The 24,481-nt window shown below is 44.1% G+C and overlaps 1 protein-coding gene across 1 annotated transcript in view; it reads left to right on the top strand.

Moving 5' to 3' along the window:
• Positions 1 to 24,481, top strand: part of LOC147898929 (Nop53 protein) — a 104,793-nt gene that overhangs the window by 30,561 nt on the left and 49,751 nt on the right. The window contains exons 6-7 of the mRNA XM_087378160.1: positions 10,838 to 10,948; positions 15,683 to 15,765. Of these exons, the coding sequence (XP_087234286.1) occupies positions 10,838 to 10,948; positions 15,683 to 15,765 (194 nt within the window). The remainder of the gene's footprint in view (positions 1 to 10,837; positions 10,949 to 15,682; positions 15,766 to 24,481) is intronic.

Raw genomic sequence — 24,481 nt, 5'->3', positions numbered from 1 at the left:
GATATAAAGCCAGGCTGGTTGCTAAGGGCTATGCTCAGAAAAAGGGCATAGATTATGAGGAGACATTCGCTCCTACATCCCGGATGACCACCATCCGATCAGTAATTGCAATGGCTGCACATTTTGAGTGGAATGTTCATCAGTTGGACATAAAAACAGCCTTCTTAAATGGGGACTTGCTGGAAGAGGTGTATGTCATACCACCTCCGGGTTTTGAAATTACAGCAAATGCACTTCAAGTATGCAAGCTCAATAAAGCTTTATATGGGCTGAAACAGGCCCCTCGTGCATGGTATGCTAAGATACATGCCTTTTTGACCAGCAAGGGGCTGCACAATAGTCCTACTGAGAGCACCCTCTACATCAAGATGGATGGGGGGGAAATATTCATCCTTCTTTATGTCGATGACTTACTGCTCACAGGGTCCAATGAAGAAAAAATTGCAGATTTCAAAGCTGATTTGCAGACCAACTTTGACATGTCAGATTTGGGGCTGCTTCACTTTTATTTGGGGATCTAGTTCTCTCATGAGAGACGTGGCACTGTTATGTCTCAGTCCAAGTATGTACAGAAACTCTTGGACAGATTTAACATGCAAGAGTGTAAGCCCATAGCCACTCCTATGGAGCCGGGGCTGAAACTCACAATGCATGATGCAGGAGAATCAGTTGATGCCACACTTTACAGTCAAGCTGTTGGATGCCTCATATATCTCTGCAACACTAGACCTGATATTCAGTTTGCAGTATCTCAGGTGAGCAGGTACATGCACAGCCCAAAAACTATGCATTGGCAGGCAGTTAAGCGCATCTTCCGTTATTTGCAGGGCACAAAGTCTTTTGGCTTACTATTTCCCAGGGGGGGTGACTTGCAGATGCATGCCTATAGTGATTCAGATTGGGCTGGTGATTATGACACTAGGCAGTCCACTAGTGGCAATTGTTTCTTTTTGGGTAAATCTTGCATTTCATGGCTGAGCAAGAAACAATCTACAGTGGCTACCTCATCATGTGAAGCTGAGTATAGGGCAGCTTTCACAGCAACAGTTGAATGTGTCTGGCTGAGACGTTTATTTGCTGATCTTCATCTGTCTTTGGAGGGTCCTTCTCCAATTCTCACTGATAGTCAGAGTGCCATTGCAGTGGCAAAGAATTTAGTGTTTCATGCTCGCACGAAGCACATTGAGGTTCACTATCACTACGGCAGAGAGAAGTTGCATGCAGGAGAGATTAGTATGATCTTTGTGTCCACACATGACAACGTTGCAGATATTTTCACCAAAGCACTACCACGTGAAAAATTTGAGGCATTTCGCAGTGCCCTGAACTTATATCCGTTTGGTGATTGATCAGCCTTGTACATGACATTGGCACTGCAGGGGGGTGTTAGAATTATAGATATAATTCAGCAGTGACCAATGTAATATAATAAGCTAGTTAGGGGCACTTTTCCCTCTTTAAGAGGTTTTTCCCCCTAACCGCAGTTAGTTCACTAACTATGGTTAGTGACTACTAAGGTTTTGTCACTAGGACAAAACCTTATCTTTCTCACTTTGAGTTGTACTCACTTACTCTATTCTATTGCAACTACGTCTTCAGCTTCCAAGCTTCCTGCTCTCTCAATCTCTCTTGCTCTCACTCACTCCCCTTTCCTTCATGCTGCTCTAAGCTATAGCTATAGATCTAAAAAACTCAAAAGATCAAACAAAAATGGAGATGAGAGTCCAGAGTTGAATCAAAAATTGAAACTCGGCACCGTGCTAGCTCTCCGGTGGGCTACAAAGGTCTCTCGGATTTACGTCTATTAAGCTGTCTCGCGCTGTGGCAGAGGGCGTTGTCTCCTCGACCTTTGTATCCGATGGGCTATGTCAAGAGTGACTCCGTGTCTCAGGCAATCGCCTTTGAGGAGGACAGAGATAATACGAACCTCGATCGTGCGTGCCCTGGTCACTTTGTGGGTGCCCTGGTCACTCTGTGTCATGTGTGGACTCTGCGTCCCTCACTCGGCAGTATCATGTCATCTCTCTCCATTGATCCACAGCACTCAGAGGTCAGCTAACTCCTCCTCCACCCCACTGTGTCCTGGAGCCGACTAAAAAGAATAGAATTCTATGACATGTTGCGATGCTTGGTTTGCCTCCATAGCCTGTGATGTCGTACCTGCCTGCTGATGTCTAATCTATTATAGTAGCATATCTTTGTGCCGTCTTATCTCTATCAAATAAATCAGTCGTGAAAGTGGACCAAAGCTGTGTCCTTCCTGAAAGAGGCAATGGTATCACCCTTGGATCTTGTAGTAGGCTGGGGAGACACATCAGAAATGCTCCTTTGTCTCAATCTCCCCCAGTGTGCATACCTTGTAGATCCGCTGCTCTTTAGGTATATCTGCAGGTTTACGTCCCTGAATCCCCAGTTGATGTGATGAGACCTGCATCTATTCGATGGCAATCCTCAATGGATGTGAGACTCCTTTCTCCTGAAGGTACTGGGGTTTGATGATGAGTCCATCCTCTGATACTCTCAAGAAGTGGTCACGATAGAACTGGACCTTGGTAGGGAGCTGTATTTACATTTGCAGGAGGCCTGGTGACAAAGTACAATAAAAAGAGTAGCTCATACAAGCCACTGTGGGTTGAGGCAAAGGGCTCGCTAGGGCCTTTGTTAAGTGCTATACTAAAATGCTCAAAAGCTCAAGACTCAAAACTAGCGCTCGAAATACAAAACCACGTGCCATGGTGGCTCTCCGGTGAGATACGAAGATCTCATATCTGTTTCTGTTGAGTTGCCTCTTGCTATGGCAGATTTTGCCTCCTTGATCTTTGTATCTAGTGAGCCATATCAAGAGCGAGCTCTGAAGGTCCCTTCGAGGAGAGCTAAGATATGCTAGATGTAAAGCACTCTCTCTTCACAAGCCTCTCTTCACACTCACGGGAGTAGCACCATTGATCACCTCCCAGCCATATCTCACTAAGGCTAACGAGCAGACAGAGATCTTCGTTCGTCAAAATCAATGTGAATAATACCCTTCTCGTCTCTCACTAGCCTCAGCAAGCCCCAATTCCCTAGATAGATCTAGATGCCACATGTCATCCATATAGGGCCTTGCTAATGTAACATTCCACCCCTCTCTTGGGATGCATTAATTCCTTTGCCCCTAGGCACAATCATTGCACTAGGCCCTTGGCCTTAGATCTACCTAGTCTAGTGCTATCAGCCCTCACCTAGGACCTTGACATTCAATCCCTCCCGATCATTTACATGAAGCGCAAACACATATATTACAGAATTAGATCCTCTAAAGGGAAATGTCGACTGATTCTTCCGAGGTCATGCTACCTCAACTAGAGCGTAACAATTCTTCCCTCTTCAGACATCAGCGTCCTCGATGATAAAATCTGGGAACACTCTCCGCAACTGATATACGGATTCCCAAGTAGCTTCGGATAGAGGCTGACCATGCCATGCAACCAATACCGTGGGTATCTTTCGATTTCGTATTTGCATTGTTCCTCGGTCCAGGATTCTTGTTGGTTTGCGCCTTGCAATATCCTCTATCTCCTGAAACAAAACCACACCTTCGATTAGTGAGTCACTAGTATGCAAAAATTTCTTTAAGCGCGAAACATGAAAAACCGGGTGCACCTTACACCCTTGTGGCAATTCTAATTTATAGGCTACACTGCCTATTCTCTTTAGAATTAACCACGGCCCACAGTATCGAGGTGATAACTTAGCACACTCTCCTGAAGTCAACGACTTCGAGTGCGAAGGAACTCTGAGAAAAACTTTTTCTGCTTCCTTAAATACCCTTATAGACCGGTTTTCATCCGCATACACCTTGGCTCTATCCATAGCCTGGCGGATATTAGCTCTCGCAAGTGCTAGCATCTCCCGCATCTGAACTACAAAGTTCGCGGCACTAGGCACTTTCCGAGGTACTCCAACTATAGTTGGATTGGCTGGTCTATAACCATAGTTCAGCTCAAACGGACTGAACCCGGTAGATGAATGTTTTCTATCATTGTAGGTATGTTGCCTCAATGACACATATGCCCTCAGCATATCCTCTAAAGTCTGGTTGATTCTCTCCGTCTGACCATCCGTCTCAGGATGATCCCCACTACTCATTCCCAACTCAGTCCTTAGTGTCTCAAATACCGCCGTCCAAAAATGACCGGTAAACCTGACATCTCGGTCTGACACTATGGATCTAGGCAATCCATGCAGACGAAATATATGTCTAATGAACAAATCCGCTACTTGCGGGGCACTAACAGACTCCCTATTCGGAATGAAGTGAGCCATCTTGGTTAGACGATCAACCACCACAAGGATAGAATTATATCCTCCTTGTGTCGTAGGCAGCCCTACAATAAAGTCCATGGAAATGCTCTCCCATTTACTTACTGGTATTTCCAAGGGGTGTAAAAGTCCAGGTGGCTTCACCCGCTCAGCCTTACTTACCTGACACGAGAAACACCGTGTCACATATTCATGAATATGCTTTTTCATCTTTGGCCAAAAGAAATCTCGCTTCACGAGATCATATGTCTTCTCGACTCCTGGATGTCCCGCACACGGGCTATCATGGCATTGTCGAATGACTCTCTGCCTGAGATCATTTTGACTAGGTACTACAACCTTGCCATTTCTAACTAGCATACCATCCCTTATGGTATATCTTGCATAAGTTTGGCCTTTTTCTGGATGCCAGGTCATCCCTTTCATTTTCCCCGGGTTGTAATACATGAGCCTTAGGCCATAAGCTTTGGACAAACTCGTCCACTTTTTGAGTTTCTCTTATCTCGGTCATTAGAGCACTCTCTAATACCGTGAAACTCAGGTTGTGCATAATGCGAGACAACGCATCAGCAACCTTATTGTCTTTTCCTCTTCGGTACCGAATCGTTAGATTAAACTCCTGCATGAGTTCTGCCCACCTAGCTTGGCGGCCCCTCAAGTCAGGCTGTTTACAAAAATGTTTCAGAGTATCATGATCCACATCCACATAAAACTCTGAACCATACAAATAATACCTCCATGTTTTCAAAGCATGGATAACAGCATACAACTCCAATTCATGAGTTGGCCAATTCCTTTGAGAGGGAGAAAGCTTCTTGCTTTCAAAGGCTACTGGCCTTCCCTCTTGAAGGAGAACTGCTCCTACCGCAATGCCATTTGCATCGGTTTCTAGGAACAACGGTTTCTGGGGATCAACTATTTTTAACACCGGTCCTGTGACCACAGCTTGTTTTATGGTGTTAAAACTTTCTTGTTGATTCTGTCCCCAAATAAATGGTACTTTATCTGAGGTCAGATCAGTCAATGGCGATACTATTCCGGAATATCCTTTGATATGCCTTCTATAAAACTGGACAAATCCCAAGAATGATCGCAACGCGGTCAGAGGGATTGGCCAAGTCAGTATCGCAGCCACTTTCTTCAGATCCATTTCTACCCCCTGTGGAGTAATTATGAACCCTAAGTATTCAAGCCTAACCATACACAGTATAGTTTTCTTTTTATTTACATAAAGACTGGCTTTCCTCAAAGTACTGAACACTACTCTTAAGTGTTCACAATGCTCAGTAATACTTTTACTGAATATCAGGATATCGTCAATAAAATATACTACGAACTTTCCGATATACGGACGTAGTAGATCGTTCATAAGCATGACGAATGTCGCTGGAGCATTGGTAAGTCCGAAGGGCATTACCAAAAACTCATAATGACCAAACCTGCTTCTGAAAGCGGTTTTATGCACATCCTCGGCTCTAATCCGGATCTGATGGTAGCCACACTTAAGATCTATCTTACTGAAAATCACAGCTCCATGTAATGCATCTAGCAAATCATCAATCCGAGCCATCGGATACCTGTGCTTAACAGTGATATTATTCAATGCTCTGTAATCTATACAGAGGTGAAACGTATCATCCTTTTTCTTCTTTAATATCACTGGCGAAGCAAAAGGTGAGAAACTTGGTTGAATCTGCCCCAACTTGAGGTATTCTTCCAGTTGTCTACGCACCTCCGCCTCTTCAGTAAAACTCATTCTATAGGGAGGTCTATTTACAGGCTCTGCCCTCGGGATCAGTTCAATCTTATGTTGAACTTTCCGCTCTGGAGGTAACCCATAAGGTAGTTCATCCCTAAAACATTCAGAGAACTCCTCTGTTATAAGATTGGCCAGCTTGGCCATCTCACCACTTTGCGTAACATCAGTGCTAGCCGAAGGATCATCAACCGGCTCTACCGATGCGGTGCAAAGGAATAAAAACTCCACTTGAGATTTTCGGATTTTTATCACGGAAACCAACGGTCCTTGAGGTATATCTTTTTCACCTCTCAAGACATAAAGCACATCATTCATCTTGAATTGATATACGTGCTTTTTCCAATCAATGGCTGGATTCTTTCTAGAATGCCACGCCATACCCAGGGCTATATCTGCATGAGCAAGCTTGGTCATTTCAAAATCAAGCTTCTCAGCATAGTCCTGAATCCGAAGCTCCAACTGGGTAACCCTTTGGTCCCATACTTCAGTTGAACTTCCATCTGCCATCCTGACTGTATACGCATAGTCAGATGGACTTGTTTTTAATTTCAGCCTCTTCACGAGCTTGGAGTTAATCACATTGTGAGTTGACGCCGAGTCAAACAACACAATGACATCATGATTGGCCACTTGCCCTTTCATTTTAATTAACTCCGTATCATTAAAGGCCGTATACCCTGTTGCTGCGGGCTTAGATAGGATGTTATCAGGTGCACTCGTCACTAACTTAGCAACAGACACACATAACAAACAAGGTACTAACCTCTGAGAAGATCCCGCTCGCTGAATCTGCATCTCTTCCGCTCTGGGACTTCCCTGCATCTCCACGTCGCACTCTGAGATCACCATCTCAGCCATCCGACGATCTTTGTTACGTGGACAATCCTTCCACTGGTGAGGTTGAAGACAGCCAAAGCATAAGCCTTCTCTCCTCGCTTTTTCCCTTTGTTTTGGGTTTAAGGGAGACTTAGACCAAGCCCGGGCTGTCATTGGGGTTACTTTCCTTTTCACTTCAATGGTGGTACTTGGTTTAGGAGTTTCAGCCGGTCTCGCCTGCTTGGCTTGACCACTCGGCTGCGAACCACTCCCTCTACTAGTCCACTTCTTCTTAAACCCATATTTCTTCGGATACTCATACTGGGTTCCGACCTGTGCAAACCCACTTGGCTTGCTGCCCTTGGCATCCTCATAGTTCAGGGCTATAGCTATTGCATCATCTAACGTGTTCGCGTACTTAGCCCGAACTTCCATTTTTATTCGATCATTCAATCCAAATATGAAATCTTTCACTTGGATTGATTGAGGCAGGGGTTCGTCAACCTTCATTACACTCTCTCGAAACTTATCAGTGTATTCTGCCACTGATAAATTTCTCTGACGAAGGTTCCTATATTGATCTCAAGCTCGGGATGCTTCGTCAGGAGGTAAGAAGTGTTTCCTTAACTCTCTTTTAAACCCCTCCCAGGTAGTGGATGCTATACCATCTTTTTGTTGTTTAATCCACCACCGATCTGTTGCCTCACTAAACATGTGGGTGGCCTCGCGGATCTTCTTGATGTCATTTCTGATTTCACAAATGGCGAATGCCTCGTCCCATTTGTGTAACCAGGTCTCAATGACATCGGAGCTACGGTCGTTCATCCGACCAGAATACTTTTCCGGTCTGTAATTTGCAATATTTGGCACTTTAGCCTTCCTAGGCTCGACCGTATGGACACTAGACTCTAGTTCCATTGGAGCCTTTCCCTTCTCTTCTCGAGAAGGTCTGGCAGACATACTCTGTATCGCTCTCCTAAGTTTGGACTGCCTTGCATTGGCCTGTAATTGCTGCGCTAACAACTGTTGCAAGGCATCCTCCAGCAATGCAATCTTGCCAGATAAAGTATGAGCTACTGGGCGCGATCCCTGCTGGGTCGGCCGGACTCCTGATTCACTAGGGTCCCTCCTGGAAGCCCCTTCTTCTGCTTCCATTCTGTTCTATGGGTGGTTTGTTTTGTTTTGATTTGGGGTTTTAAAAAAAAAAAAACCACCACTAGCCAACTGTATTTACAAGCTGACACAATTCAGTGTACTAACAGTCTGACACAATTCCCTATACTAGGGAATTCAGGCATAATCTGTCCCTGCTACCACATTGAAGCCTCATGCATGCTGATCGTTCACGCTATCCTGTCTATGGAAGTAGTGCATCACCCTACTAAATCGAGAAGGAAAAAAAAACAACACGAAACTAATGGAGATCAAAGAAAGCTCCCTGGTCAAGTCCTGCGCTTCTGCGCCCAATCTGCGTCCCAGACTGTCGTTGGACCGTAGCCCCAATCACCACGTGTGCCAAGTCAGCAAATCCTGGGCTAGCCAGCTTGATCCCCGCCACCTCAGCGTTGCATTCGTCCGTCAACTAGCGCTCTGTATTAATCTGGCGCAGTCACGAGCTATTAAATGATAGGCATCCTTCTCTTATTTCGTCGGGTATTTCGGACCACATGGTCTCCCGCCCCCGATCTGTTGCTGTTCGTCGTCACGGAAACCCCCTAGCTCTAGCCACAACTCAGAAGCCCCCGTCTGGTTTTCTTTCCCGTCGACCGTCGAACCACCACGCTATCCCAGGCCCAACTGTTTGTTAATTTAAGTCCGTCGTAGACCACGGGTAGTCAACCTGCACTGCGTCACCTCTGACATCATGACGAATTCCGGCTCTATCATTCCAGCTACGCTCCAGGCCCATTATCAATCACATAATTGATCGAATGCCTCGCCTTACGGGAGCGCCATCAATCACGGCATCGTCAGCAACTTTGGATCTCCCTCGACGCTGGTCTGTAATTGCACAGCCTTTAGACTCGTCTACCCTTTTCAAGGCCCTACGCTCCTCTTGGCGTAGGCCAATCATCCGTCAGCGCCTTACGGGCTTCCTATCGATCTAGTCAACCACCAAGTACCGATGTCGAAGGATCATCCAGGAACCTTCCGCTCCAACCCAGCTTCACCGCCTGCGTGCCCTGCTCTTGCGCTCTACGACCTGCTGGTGTAGGCCCGCGCCAATCAGTTTGACGCTCATGTCCCTTGATCTCTCCACAAGGCTCTGATACCAAATGTAAAGCACTCTCTCTTCACAAGCCTCTCTTCACACTCACGGGAGTAGCACCATTGATCACCTCCCAGCCATATCTCACTAAGGCTAACGAGCAGACAGAGATCTTCGTTCGTCAAAATCAACGTGAATAATACCCTTCTCGTCTCTCACTAGCCTCAGCAAGCCCCAATTCCCTAGATAGATCTAGATGCCACATGTCATCGCCTTGCTAATGTAACATTCCACCCCTCTCTTGGGATGCATTAATTCCTTTGCCCCTAGGCACAATCATTGCACTAGGCCCTTGGCCTTAGATCTACCTAGTCTGGTGCTATCAGCCCTCACCTAGGACCTTGACATTCAATCCCTCCCGATCATTTACATGAAGCGCAAACACATGTATTACAGAAATAGATCCTCTAAAGGGAAATGTCGACTGATTCTTCCGAGGTCATGCTACCTCAACTAGAGCGTAACACTAGACATCTGTAACATGCAACAGTAATCTGATCGTGTAATTCACAGCAAGACCTTCTTTAAACCTTTAGCGAGGAATTAGCATTGTACACCATAGAGAGAGAAAGGAGATGACAGTAGAGTCGACAACCGATTGGGTCCCTGTACCCACTGAGGGCCCCCTCCCCCAATCAGGGGAGAATTTGCTTTATACTTGGAGAACTGAGAAATACAAAGAACACTCTTCGAGAGAGCACGAAAAATGTGCTTCTGAAGAGCTCATTGTGCACACGTAGAGCAGACCCAAAGACTTGAGAGGCAACGCCGACCAATACCCATCATCTTTTCCCAATGGTCCACTCTACCCTCATATCAGCTACCTCCTCCTCTACTTCACTATGTCCCAATGTTGACTCGAATGCATAGAAATCTGTGACATGTTGCTGTGTAGCACTATCACCTTTGCTGTCTAATCTGCTTTGGGTCTTTGTGTTTCACCGCATCTGCATTAGATAGAGACCAACACGGACTTGGTCATGAAAGTGGATGAGCTAAGAGAGTGGCCCAAAACCATGCCCCTCTTGAAAGAGAGATGGTATCGTCCCGGAGACTCATAATGTGTAAAGCTGTGCAAGAATCCTCATACGAACAAAGGCAACTTTGGTCATAATGTACAGAGGAAATGCTCCTCTGTCTCCACCGTGGCTAGTTTGCATAACCGGCTGCTCCCTAGGTGTGCTTGTGGCTTCACACAATTCTATGATGAGTCCTTATTTTGTTCTCATTGTCTGCGCGTGTATACACTCCAATATGTGCTTGATTGTCCTAAGGACAACTCAATCAAAGAGCTTTTGAATGCTTTCCTGCAAAATTGTTGACTCTTTTTTCTATGGGCTAGACAACCAGAAAGTTTATTCTCGTCTTTCTTTTGGCTTAGCATGCTCAAAATGGCCTAAAAAGCTAATTTCGTTTCTTTGATACTGAATGTTAACAAAAATGTAAAAAGTTAATAATTCGACTGTGTGGAAATTATGAAAAGACACATTTTTGTTGTTTGAAACTTTAGGCAATGTGTAGGTAACGTCAAGCTACCCCCCCCCCTTTCCCTTTTAAATTAAAGAAAAGAGGGAAAAAAAAAGAAAAAGAAAAAGTGTCAAGCTAGTAAAGCCATCTTCCATCGTCACAAAAGCAATGTTCTGTTTGATTGCATGTACTTCTGACTTTTTGTCGTCCCTTTTGGTCTACAGGAGGCATTAGGTCTTGCTGTAGCTCACGAGATGGAGAAGGTTTATCAGAAGGACCTGCAACCTCCACCTATTCCTAGGACTGTGCCAGGAACTGCGATTGAGGAGGAAGACGTGAGTTGCTTTTGTGATGGCTTGCAAGGCAGATTCTCCATCACTGTTCTGTTATTATGTGCTGTTTGTTCCAGGTGAGCTTGAGGGTGGAAAGGGAAAAGAGGTGAAATGGTCCTGATTGCAATTTGGGGTATTCAGTGGCACAAATGTTATATTCTTCATGTCAAACTTTGGATAGCCATCAGCCAGAGCATGATATATGCCATTCTCATCGCTGTTACTTGTGTACATGTAGATGGTGAATAAAACCCTCTTCCACTCAGCCATTTGAGGGGAGTCATGATTGCTATTTCTGTCTCTCAAAAATAGTATTTTCTTCTCTGTACTATTTTCTAGTGTCCTTGTTCATTTTCTGTTTTTTTCATGTTCTTTGCATCCTTCCAACTTGAACTTGGTGTCTCATAATATTTGGTGAACCATGCATTACAAGGCATACGTTTGCTTCTGCATTTAGATTTTCTAAAGTGTTTGTGGGTGGCTTTTGATAAAACACAGCTCAACTTTGCATCCATTGCTTCCACTTCCAGCTTTCCTGTTCTCATACCTTCTTGTTTTTTGGGAAGCTCTCCTTCAGCTCCTCTAAGATCAAAGCTGATGGGCGCTCCTCTGAGATAAAAGCTGATGGCCATGTGAGGGGATTCAAGCAATTTCACTCCCATTTTCTTGTTGCATAATTTGACCTCTTGTTTTTCTGTTTCTGGGGAAATAGTGGTCCCATTACATATTTGAAGATCATGGCATAAGAGCGAAGCACTCAAAGCACAAATACATCATTCATAGCATGAAAAAGCAGTGGTGAAGTGCCACTGAAAATATCTAAGCATAAGAAAATCTTGAAAGAAATCAGGATTGTGGCTGAAAATGCATGTCTGCCCACTGAGAGGCTGGAAGAAGAAGGGACTGCCTCTTCACTCTCTAAGAAAAAGGGTCCTCCTAGCCGAGGCAGATCTCAAAGTCCCCCCGTATGAGCATCAGCGTGTATAAATCTATCTAGATGCAGGCCATGGTATGAGCTGGGTGTACCTGGATGCCGTCTATAGCCTCTGTACATCTGGATCTCCAAATGTGTCAGGCAGTGATACTAGCTATTATCTGCCAACTCATGTCCACCGATGCTGGTGCAGGTTTGTACTGAGAGCCAGGAGCAGTGTCAAGGCTGGACAACTCGACAAAATGTGGCTGAAGCATGAAAGCCAAAGAGGATATGGAAAACTTGAGGCCATGAACAAAGTGGAGGAACAAGACCTGCCCATAAGTCCTAAAATCCTAGCCTGTTTGCACTCCCCAAGGCAATGTTGAATAGACTCAACAACAGTCAAGCACTAAGGGCAAGAGGGGCCAGCTCCAAAAATGCTCCTTTATATTGCGTCCTCATGAATGGAAAAGCTTCCCTTGTTCCTGAGGGCCTTCCAAAGCCTTCTCCAAAAATATCTTGGCAAGTCTAGGGTGATGTGGAAGCTCTCAATGATGAGCTTTGGATTGTCTCCATCCTTTGGCTCTAATTTGCATTACTGACTGTAAAGTCAAAGAAAGAAAGACTCTTGGAGTGACTACCTAACTCCTTCATGTGGGTCCCACTACAGAAATTTTATGGGAACACCTCCAAGAAGCCAAAGCCTCTAAATTCAATGTACAAGCCAATAGCATAAAAGCATTGCTCCACATGACCCACTACTCTGACTGGCTCAAGGTGTGCACCCAAAATAACATCCTTGTCGACAGATATAACCAACCTGCCCCCGAGCTGCACGATGGACACCATACTTGTGTCCTACGTGAGGTCAATGACCTGCAACAGAATATATGTGCCAAAAAAAACCGAATCAGGACCTCTCTCTTATTGGAACCAATAACATATAAGCCGAAGCTCTGCATAATGTAGTTCCTACGGTGACGAACTGGAAAAAATTCTTGACATGTTCTTGCTCTGCATAATGTAGTTCCTAGAGTGACCAACAAAGAGCAAACAAACCAGCATGGCCAACGACACCTAGTTGACAACCCAAGAGGCAAGATCAGCCTTGGCTGAACTTCAAAAAGGACTTGCTCCCTAAACCCTCCAATATCGGAGCAATCTGCGGTGTTGGAGGAACGCTGATGCCCTCTGGACAGCTTAAGTATCTAGCAGATAGACCTCTTTGAACCCAAAATCTGAACCCCAATCAGAAGAGTCCTCATCACTGATCCAAAAACCCTTAGATTTGTGCCAATTAATTTGTGCTCTTGCGGCCAAGGCAAGACAGATGCAAGGCTGTCTTGAACACGGTAAGGGTCTGAGAGAAGGCATCCAAGAAGACAATTGTGTCATTAGCAAGCTCACTATCCAGTAGCTCCTCATCATGTTTGAAGGGGAATCTCAAATCAAGGATGTCAAACTGTGATCTAAGAAAAAGATTCATGGACTTTGCCACAAAAAAATATAGTAGAGGAGCAAGCAAGCAACTTTGCTGGATTGAGTTTGGGCATGTTCCCTGATTCATCTAGATATATATCTGCTGGACTGATTTGGAAAGTTGCAGTTGTCCCCTCTGGAACCCCTAATTAGAATGTAACTATGGGTTGCCCTAAAGAGAGGGGATACCCCTCTAATCCAGAAGTCAGAAATTTGAAAACATAGCAATGTGCCGTCCAAGAATCCGGAGTCTGCCGTGTCATCTCAAAATCAAGAAGTAGAATAGCCAGGTACGGACCACTATGTCTGGCCCACTTCGAGGCCTCCCAAAAAAGGCAAATATTATAAAAAATGTTATGGCAATGCACAAAGCTGGTCTGTGTACCATGAATCAAATAAAAAAGTAAGGGCTGCAAACGGAGGCTGATTGCCTTTGCTAAAATTTTATATGCTATGCCTAATATTGCAATTGGCCTCCACTGTGTGACCAAATTTTTGCACGTCCCTTTAGGAATAAGATGAACGAGACCTGCAAAAAGTGAAGGAGGCATAAATCCAGAATCCCAAATGCTTTTCAAAGCTGATATAACATGATCACCTATGTCCACCAAAAAAGAATAAAAAGGGAGAGGGTCAACCCATCCGACGAGCCAAGGCATTTACCTTTATGCAAGGCTAATAAAGCAGCTCTGAATCCTGTGTTGGTGAATAGTACATCAAGTGAATTCCTCAAATTCGGAGTTACCAAGGGAAGAGTCTGTCAAACCGTCAATCTAGCACTCTCTCTTGTAGTACAACTGAATAGAATGATAGGTTTTGTCTAAGTGACAAAACCTTATCCTTCACTAACCGTAGTTAGTGAACTAACTGTGGTTAGGGGGAAAAACCTCTAAGTGAGGGAAAAGTGCCCCTAACCTACTTATTACATTGCATTGGTCACTGCTAAATTATAACAATAATTCTAACACCTTCTTGGTAGACTGCCCGTGTTTTGCTTTCGTATCCTCTTTGACTCCTTCCCAGTCCATTGCATCCACACTTGTGCCCTTTTTTTTCCAAGAAAAGACTTCTATTAAGTATGAAAGAGCAAAGCTCAAGGGAGAAATTCATCATGAAAGGCATGAGAAACCAAGCACCTTAAAAGGGCAAAACCAAGCTCATGTAATAGAGGTAGAAAATATCCAAGGTTGAGGCTGAAAAAACCTTGTGCATGGCTCCAAGAAAAACGTGGAGCCACTCCACTTCCTAAGGAAAGTAGTCCTCCTGGTAGAAGCTGCCTGAGAAGACCCATGCATGCTCACCCAAATGGCCGTGAAGGTGTGTATAGTATTTGCCCAAATACTGGCCAGAGTGTGTGAAGGGTGGATTTGGAACCATGCAAAGCACATTTTTGGCATCACACGATTTGGATCGTGATTGCATGCTTACTAACTTCATTAAAGCTGTCTATTTGAGTAGAATCTCATGAGATTTCTAGTACAGCTTCTTTTTGTTGCAAGACGTGTGTCTTATTGTACTAATCATCCACTTGGAGACCCTCCATTCTAAAATTAAGTGCCTCTCTCTTTGATTTCCATGTGTCTCTTCACGTCCACGTTGTTGTGAGCTACCTCAATCATTTTCTCATAAATTTGATCTCTTACTTTTTCTAGAACCTTGCTAACATGCGTATTGACTAACTAGATATCTCTTGAGGTGTTGGAGAAGCAATGCTTTCTTGAACCACTTAATGGACCCCTTCTTTCCTAGGTATGGTATCTGTGTGATACACTTTTCTTCCATTACATTGCAGATGTGTGTTTTGAGGTTTGCAATCTCTCGTTTTGATGAAAATATGTATTCTTGAATACCAGTTAGAGTCATGTTGTGCTTATATGTATTTGTGAATGAGGTAAGCACCTTTGAGGTTGATGTCATTGCTTCATACAACTTGTGTAGATTGTTAAGTTGCTTATATGAAGTGTCGATGGGGGTTTCCATGTTCGGTATTGGTAACTTCTAGATTGGGCCAAGGGTGAAGCCCAACATAGAGGTGGGGAACCCAGAAGAGGTAGCAGGCCGAAGTAGAGTTGCTAAGCGTAAGAGGCTGAGTGGAGGGATTGTACCCCAAGGGGGAGGGGTGACGGTGACTAAGCAAAGGCTGAGTCAAAGGGGCTGATGGCACCTCCGTGAAGGGGCTTCCGACAATAAAGAGATTATCATGCATTTAGATTATTTGCATTTATAAATGCATAATTGGAACTCTTACATGTAGGAATGTTGCAGTGGTTTTCCCTTGTCAAGTTCACAATTCAAAGATTTAGTTTATTGGTGTGTGAATCTTGGTTGTGATTTCTATGCAGGTATACTTTTTGGAAGTGGGTGATGATGATGATGGTGGAGCGGATGTTGAAGATACAACAGAAAGTTTATGTGGTGGCGTAAGGTACATTGTTCTTGTTTCTATCCTTGCTAGACGAGAATATGAACCAGGTGATTATTGAAAGACACGAGAACAAGGATGAATAAAGAATCAAAACATGGCTGAACGGACACATGATAACATAAAATACAAAGGGACTCGGGTTATACAAGAAACGCTAACCCTAGCCCTAACCATAATGTGAAAAGGTCAACATTTAGTTGACCATTGCCATATTACTATACCATTCTAAGTACATTGTTCAATTCCCCTCAATGATATGGCTGAGCCACTCGTGAAAACCATCTTAAGGGCATCTATATATATTCATGGCATTCAGTTAGGGTGTGGTGCTCATTGTCTATGTTGTGTGTTAGGCGTATATTGCATACAAATTCTTCTTTTGGGGTAGTTCTCAATCTATCGACTTCCATTGCAAGTCATGCGGGTGGTCCTCACTTACGGGCTATGTGCTTTTGGTACTCTCACGAACACCATCTTAAGGGTACCTAGTATATATGCAGGGCATTCGATAGTGTGTGGTGCACATTCTTTATGTGGTTTGTGAGCCATAAGTTGAATATTTGTTCTTCTCTTGGGGTAGCTCTTAATTTACCCACTTCCAATGCAAGTCATGTGGGTGGTCCTCATCTTATAGTTATGTGCTTGTGGCCAAGTGATATATCTTGATTGAGGTATTCTTGCCTTTCATAGGGCAACATAGGATTGATTTCTCATGTAGAAAGTCCTGTTCTTTTGTGTCGGCACATGTCTAGGGTCATCTGATCTCAATTTCACCATCAATGTCTGGGTTGGGTCGTCATTTTCCATCCAATGCATTTCATTACGTTCTACAGAACAAGTTGGTAGCATCTCTGATGGTATCTTGACTTTCCTGTGTGAGACAAGTCACCATGCATGTAATGCACAACAGTGGAAGTAACCAAGGCTTGTTTACACATGTGCAAGACATAGAAGAGACAAAGTAGATTCTTATAATCACAGCCCAATTAGGCTAAAAATGGATCTCCAATCACAAGTAGAATTCTCCTAAACCATTCTCTCCTCTATTGATGTCGGTAGCATTCCTCCCTGCTGAACTCCTCAGATGGGAGGTGAAGGAACAAAGTGGAGGGGTGCACCATGCCTTGAACACTCTTGCTCTCTTTAAGGGACGAAGAGGGAAGAGGCAAGTTAATGCGATGGAATGGAATCCTGCTATATAGCCCATCAGATGGGCAGGGCACAAATAGTGCCCACCGACCACCTTGAGCAGCCTGCTGACATGCCATGTCAGTAGCAGCGCCTGTTGACACAGGATTGCTACAGAGTCCACATGGCATTTTGCAATGCCAGCAGCCAGTGGATTCTACCACATCAGCATCATACTGGTGCTGTCCATGTGGCCAGATGCCACATCATCACCTTGGGTGGCTGTGTGCCACCTACGCATCCTTTTTGATCCATGGAGTTTTGAACATGCAGCCGCTTTGGCACAAATCATGCAATTCTAGATCACATCCTCATACTCTAAGGTGTCGTTGAGGAGGCCAGGGCACGAAGGCAGAGGTCTTTTTGCTCCTGTCTCATTAGATGCTTATAGGATCTGTTATACAGTCGAGATTATGTGGGCAATTCTGACAATTTATGAGAGGGTTTCAAGTAGGCTTTGGATGGCTACTAGATTGACGGAGGAGTTTAGGAGTATGATTGGGAAACAGGGTGGTCTGTTTTCATCGACTTTTTTTGGCCTCTACATCAATGAGCTTGAGACTTTCATTGAGACACTAGGAGGTTCAGGCTCATCTCTAGGTGGCTCCATCGACTCTTTTTGGCCTCTACATCAATGAGCCTGAGACTTTCATTGAGACACTAGGAGGTTCAGGCTCATCTCTAGGTGGCTCCTTGGTTTAGATTCTCCTATGTAGACGATGTGGTCTTACTCTCCTCTTCACGTGAGGGTCTCTAGTGACACTTGGATGTACTTCAGACCTTTTATGAGACACATGGTTTGAAGGTCAATCTTTGTAAAAAGCAAGGTTATGATCTTCAACACATCTAGGGGAGTCACGTGTAGACCATAGTGATACCACTCATATCTATCTTTTCTCCCATGAGTTCAGATATTAGTATTAATCTTGGGTGTGCTTGCCAGCTTCGTGGGTCCACCCATTCTGATTCTCACATTGTATCTGGTTTTCCCCGTCTCATAGACCCCTCCATCTTTCAAAGACTTTAATAAACTTTCTTTCTTTATTTCTTTCTCCACTCCCAAAGCACTCTATTTGGCCAGATTCATCCATTGGAGGCAACTCTGTGGAACAGGAATTTGGCCAGATTCATCCATTGGAGACAACTCTGTGGAACAGGAATTTAAGTCCCAACATGCCTCTTAAGCAGGGACACATGGAATACATCAGGAATCTTGGTGGTCGGGGGCAGCTCCAACTCCTAGGCTAGGTCACCAACCCTCCTAATGATTCTGTGAGGACCATAGAACCTGTAGGCCAACTTGGTGTTAGTGTTCCCCTTCAGTGAGGCATATCTATGCGTATGCAATTTGAGATATCCCCACTCTCCCTCCTTAAATTCCACATGTTTTCTTCTCTGATCTGCATACTCCTTCATTCTAGATTGTACCCTGAGGAGATTATCCTTGGCCAGCTGTAGGATGACTTGCATTCTATCCACTTTATCCTGCACAAACTGGTTGAGAAGGATTTCATCTCTAATGGTAGAAGGGAGTTGGACTTGGCATCCATATAAAGCCTCAAATGAAGACATGCCAATATAGGTGTGCTTCGTGGAGTTATAGCAAAATTCTGCCAGGCACAACCATCTATTCAAGTCTGTAAACAAAAGTGCCTGAAGTACTCTTCCACGCACTTATTAACCCTTTCTGATTGGCCATCTAATTGGGGATGATATGCTGTGCTAGGTGTCAATTTTGTTCCAATCTGCGAGAAGATCTCCTTCCAAAAACCACTCATAAACTTTTCATCCCTATCACTTACTATCTCCTGTGGGAGACCATGCAACCTGAATATATTCTCCACAAACTGGTTGGCCACCTGTGAGGAGGTATAAGTGGTTTTGGTAGGGATGAAGTGGGCTGTCTTAGTCATCCTATCCACCACCACAAAGATACTGTTCTATCCCATTGCTGTAATGGGAAGTCCAGTAAGGTTGGCCACCTGTGAGGAGGTATAAGTGGTTTTGGTAGGGATGAAGTGGGCTGTCTTAGTCATCCTATCCACCACCACAAAGATACTATTCTATCCCATCGCGGTAATGGGAAGTCCAGTAATAAAATCTGTACTAACATGTGTCCTCTTACTCTCAGGAATGGGTAAGGGATGCTAAAGACCTGCAGGTAGAGTGTCCTCAGTCCTGGTTTGCTCGTGGTGCTCACAGCTCCTGACATAAGTTATTACATCCTTCCACACCCCCTTCAACTTCTCATAGGTCTTTCCTAGCCCAATGTGTCCTGCCATAGAAGAGCTATGCATCTCAGCCAAAACCAGATTCTTAAAGAAGGAATGAGGGGGACCAAGTAAACTCTGTCCAAGTACCAAAGTAGTCCATTCGAATTGAGGGTAGTCCATGCAGTGTGGGTCCTGAAGGGCTATAAAGATAGCTGCAGATTCAGGATGCTCCAGATACTCCTTTTGAATGTCATGAATCCAATCCTTGTAGATAGTAGAGATTGCATGGCACTGACGTGACCATAGCCTTGATAGAGCATCAGCTACCACATTCTCTTTCCCCTTTTTATACTTAATGTGAAATTCATACCCTTGAACAAACTCCAACCATCTCCTTGGCCTAGGGGTGAGAGTACTTCGAGATAAAATATACCTCAATGACCTTACCTTAAAATGGCTGCCATACAAATAGTGATGCCATTTCTTGATAGCATGAATGCTAGGAAGCATCTCAATTGTAGGATCCCGTAGGATAGAATAGATGCATCTTGCAAGAGGTGTGAGAGCACAATGAAAGCAATATGGTAGATCTCTATTATGATTGTGAGAGAGAAGACTCTCTTTTATAGAAAGGGGGAGAAGGTAATACCTTCCCTACATGGTGGCAATCAGCCCTACATCAGTGGGAATCAATCCCTACATCAATGGGATTGCCTTTGTCTTACATCATCACTTAGGTCACACACTCGACACATCATAGCACTTGATGTGCCTTTACAACACACACACAAACACACATGTGACTCCCTCAGATGCACATATGCACCATAGAGCAAGCCCTTGATCATACTTACCCCAACAAACCCCCCTTAAGGGATTGCCTCTTGCAGTGTCAAGGATTCATCTAGTCTCATAGTTTCTCATGCCATCTCATGGTAGCCAAGGATTAATCTATGGCTAGGATCTCATGCTAGCAAGGGTTCCCAAGGGTGTGAGTTTCACAGAAATGGGATAGTCAAAAACACATATCACATGGCCTACATCATATGGTGACCAGAGGTGATTTACATAACATATTCTTTTTGGAGTACTACTCCAGGCAGAGAACCTCAAAATTTTTACCAAGTGATGATAAACAAAAAAGACAAAGTGCCTAAAAAGCATAGTCTTCATCATGTGGAGACTCATCAAATGAAAGTAGATTGGCAGTTTTTGACTTTGTAGCTTCTTCCTTTTTGGCTCCACAAAACTTTTCATGGTGATTGTTTTTGCCACAATGTTTGCATGGATTGATCTTGAAGCAATCTTTTGAGAGGTGATTAGTCTTCCCACAATGTTTGCAAGGTGAAAACTTGCCCTTTTGAAATTTTATGGCATAGGCTGTGTCATTGCCTCTTTGGTATGCTGTGTCATTGCGTCTCCGGAGTTCCATGTGCCTTTCTTCTTCTTGAAGAGCAGAAATAAGACCTTCAAGATTAGGATTAGGAAGATTTTTCAAAGTGGTAACAACATGATCATAATCTTCAGCCATACTTTTGAGCAATACTTCCATTGCATCATCTGTAGTGATTGGAGAGTTGATAGAAGCAAGTTGAGTCACGAGGGCATAAGATTGACATGGGCAGCCAGAGGAGTGCCACTAACCATCTTCAATTCAAAGAAAGCAATCTTAAGTGATAATTTTGAGATGTGAGAGCTAGCACCAAAAATAATGTCAAGCTTCTGCCAAGCTTCTGAAGGAGACTCTAAGTCAGAGATGTGATGAATATAGTCATCTCCTAAGGCAAGAGCAATGATGCCATAGGCTTTCTCCTCTCTAGCAGGATCTCTTGCCGGGTGTGTCGGAGCTGAGGATTCTCCAGCATTAGAGGCTGTTGAAGAAGAAGTTGAAGCCGGTTTGACAAGCCCCCAAAGGTTTTCCCTCATCAATGCAAACTTAACCTTCATCTGCTATGTGTGAAAGCCTTTACCATTGAACTTATCCATATTCAAGATGGTAGCCATGAGAGGGTCTAACCCAGAATGGGCAGTGTCTACTCTCTTACAAGGCTAGAAAGAGTTGAAGAGCTTCAAAATACAAGCATTTAGAATAGCAAAGGCTTGCAACCAAAATACAAAACATAATGGAAATGATGTTTTCACTTGCATGCTTCATAGAGGTGGCCAAATGAAAGCATTCCAAGCAAATCTAGGTGTAACAACTAAAAGCAAAGCTATAGCCATAGTTGTATTGAAGCTATTCATCACTTTAAAACATCAGAAATGCTAATCACAGCTCATAGCTCTATTCAAGGGGATTTTTATGCAGGAAGAAGGGCCTTATACCAGAGAAGCGCTACCAGCAAGGAGAGGCGCAATGTTGCATCAGGTCGCCATAGCAAGTAGCTTGAAGATCGACTGGTTTTTCGTCATTTTCTCCTCCATCTGTTGTCCAAATGAGCTCAGATTTCAGCAGCAGCTTGCCCTCAGTGTCGTCCAACACGGGCTCAGAGGAATTTGCAGATAGGTAGGTACAGAGGTGGAATTGCGCGAATGTTCGTCGAGGAGTGTGAGTGTTGGCATTTCACATACAGTCGAAATTTCAGCAAATGCTTGCAGCTGGAAGTTCGCCCATACAAGAGGAGTTTGCAGCTCAAAGGGTTTGGGCAATGGTCATTTGTAGGCAGAGAACAGAGCTCTCAAAGATTTGGGAAAGAGGGAGGAAAATGGAGAAGATGAAGAAACTTGTAGTTTATGCTTGAGATAGCATCTAATGCTAGACTAGGCTAGATCTAGAACCTAAAGCTCTGATACCAATTGTAGGATCCCGTAGGATAGAATAGATGCATCTTGCAAGAGGTGTGAGAGCACAATGAAAGCAATATGGTAGATCTCTATTATGATTGTGAGAGAGAAGACTCTCTTTTATAGAAAGGGGGAGAAGGTAATACCTTCCCTACATAGTGGCAATCAGCCCCTACATCAGTGGGAATCAATCCCTACATCAGTGGGATTGCCTTTGTCTTACATCATCACTTAGGTCACACACTAGACACATCATAGCACTTGATGTGCCTTTACAACACACACACGAACACACATGTGACTCCCCTAGATGCACATATGCACCATAGAGCAAGCCCTTGATCATACTTACCCCAACAAATCTCAATGACCTATGGTCAGTCCTTACCTTAAGATGGCTGCCATACAAATAGTGATGCCACTTCTTGATAGCATGAATGCTAGGAAGCATCTCCTTATCATGGGTGGGGAAGATAGACTCCTTTTCACTCAGTTTTCTACTCTCATAGGCAATTACTCCATGGCCTTGCTTGAGAACAGCTCAATGCCCTTTCCACTTGCATCTGGCTCTACTAGGAATGGCTTTGAAAAATTAGGGCATGTCAAGATTGGGGCTGACCTTATTGCTTTCTTGATGTCATTAAAGGCTGATTGAGCAACAGGGTTCCATGCAAAAGCTCCCCTTTTGAGCAAATCAGTAAGTGCAGCTGCTCTTTTAGCATAATGCTTGATGAGTCTTCTGTAGAATGATGTCCAGCCTAGAAAACCTCTTAGCTGGGTGAGTGTGGAAGGGATTGGCCACTGTTTTGTCACTTCAACCTTGGATGGGTCCACTGAAATACCTTCAGGAGAGATAATATGGCCTAGATACTCCACTTTTTGTACCATGAAAGAGCACTTGGAGGGCTTGGCGTAAAATTGATGCATCCTGAGAACCTCCAGCACCTTGGCAACATGTTGTGGATGCTCCTCCTTGGTCCTGCTGTATATAAGAATGTCATCAAAGAATACTAATACAAACTTGGAGAGATAGGGCCCTAGAATCAAGTTCATCAAGTATTGGAAAGTAGCTGGGCATTTGTGAGCCCAAAAGGCATCACCTTGAACTCACAGTGTCCTCTTTCTGTCTGAAAGCTGTTTTGGTATTCATCACCCTCTTTAATCCTTATGTGATGGTAACATGACCTTAGGCCAATCTTGGAGTAGTATTCAGAACCCTTAAGCTCATCCAATAAGTCATCCACCCTTGGAATAGGAAACCTGTTTTTGAATACTTTATTGACCTCTTTGTAATCTAATACACATTTTGAAGGTACCATCTTTCTTCTTCACTAGTAAGACAGGATGCAAATGGGACTGACTAGGGGTGATGAAACCCTTGTCCATCAGCTCTTGAATCTGAGTGGCCACTTTGTCTTTTTCAGCTTTGGACAGCCTGTAAGGTGCCTTCTTGGTTTGGTTCCTTCCTCTAACTAGATGGCATGATCCACTACTCTTTTAGGGGGTAGACCAGGAGGGGGTTCTCTGAATATATCTTTATATTGCTGTAACAATTCCCACCACATCATTAACTTTGAAGTCCTTACCAGGTTTCTGAGTGCCTTCAGCTTCTAGGATCAAAGCAAATAGGCTGACCTCTTTCTTGAGGAATCTTTACTGGCTTAGCTGTCACCATCTGTAATTTCTGAGAGTGAATTCCAGACAGACAAACCTCCTTGCCCATATCTAAAAAATGGTCAGCCAAGTATAATGTCAATAGATCCCAGATTCAAGGCAAAGAGATCAATAGTACATGAATACTCTGAGGAGAGATTAATTGGAAGTTAGGAACAGATTCTCTGACTAGTGGTGAAGGTGCCATCAGCTACTTCAACCCTCAAGCTACGTGGTAGATCATCCACTGGCAGCTTCAATGAGTGGATAGACTTAGCATTTACAAAACTATGAGTGCTTCCTCTATCCACCAACACATAAGCATCGCTGCCAATGACCTGATCCTTGATTCTGAAGGTGGTGGGACTGCTTATACCCTCTAGAGCATGGGTGGATATGGTCCCAAGAAAGCTCTTCATCACTAGCAGCCCCATTGCCCTCAGCTTCTCTGCAGGGTTAATAGCAATGCGTGGTATTCTCAAGATTCCAGGTCCTTGAGCCATTCATGGCTCTCACCTCACCATGATTGAAGCCCCCGGGTTTGAACACATCTCATTCCTCCACCTCATCATCTCTGAAAACTTCTTGCCCACAATCCTGGAACTTCTCTGCACCCTCAGACTCATCCTCAGATTCTGAAACCTCTATAATCATACTCAATTTACCTGGCACTGATTTAGTGATCCACACTGCGTCTCCCCACATTTAAAACAAAGTCCTTTCTTTCTCCTCTCATCCATTAGTGACAGAGAGAGCTGCTTGTGAACCTCCTTTTTCTCCCTTATCATTATCTGGGTGCCTACCATCAGATTTAGAATCCTTGCCAAAAGTATTAGTTTTTGAGACCTTGACTGTACGATTTAGGAATTATTTTACCT

The sequence above is a fragment of the Dipteris shenzhenensis genome, chromosome 8, assembly GCF_047967505.1.
Source record: "Dipteris shenzhenensis isolate YYH24624 ecotype China chromosome 8, Dip_SZ_1.0, whole genome shotgun sequence".
In the NCBI taxonomy this organism is placed as follows: domain Eukaryota; kingdom Viridiplantae; phylum Streptophyta; class Polypodiopsida; order Gleicheniales; family Dipteridaceae; genus Dipteris; species Dipteris shenzhenensis.
Note: the sequence above shows the minus strand (reverse complement) of the source record. Positions and strands in the feature narration are given on the sequence as shown.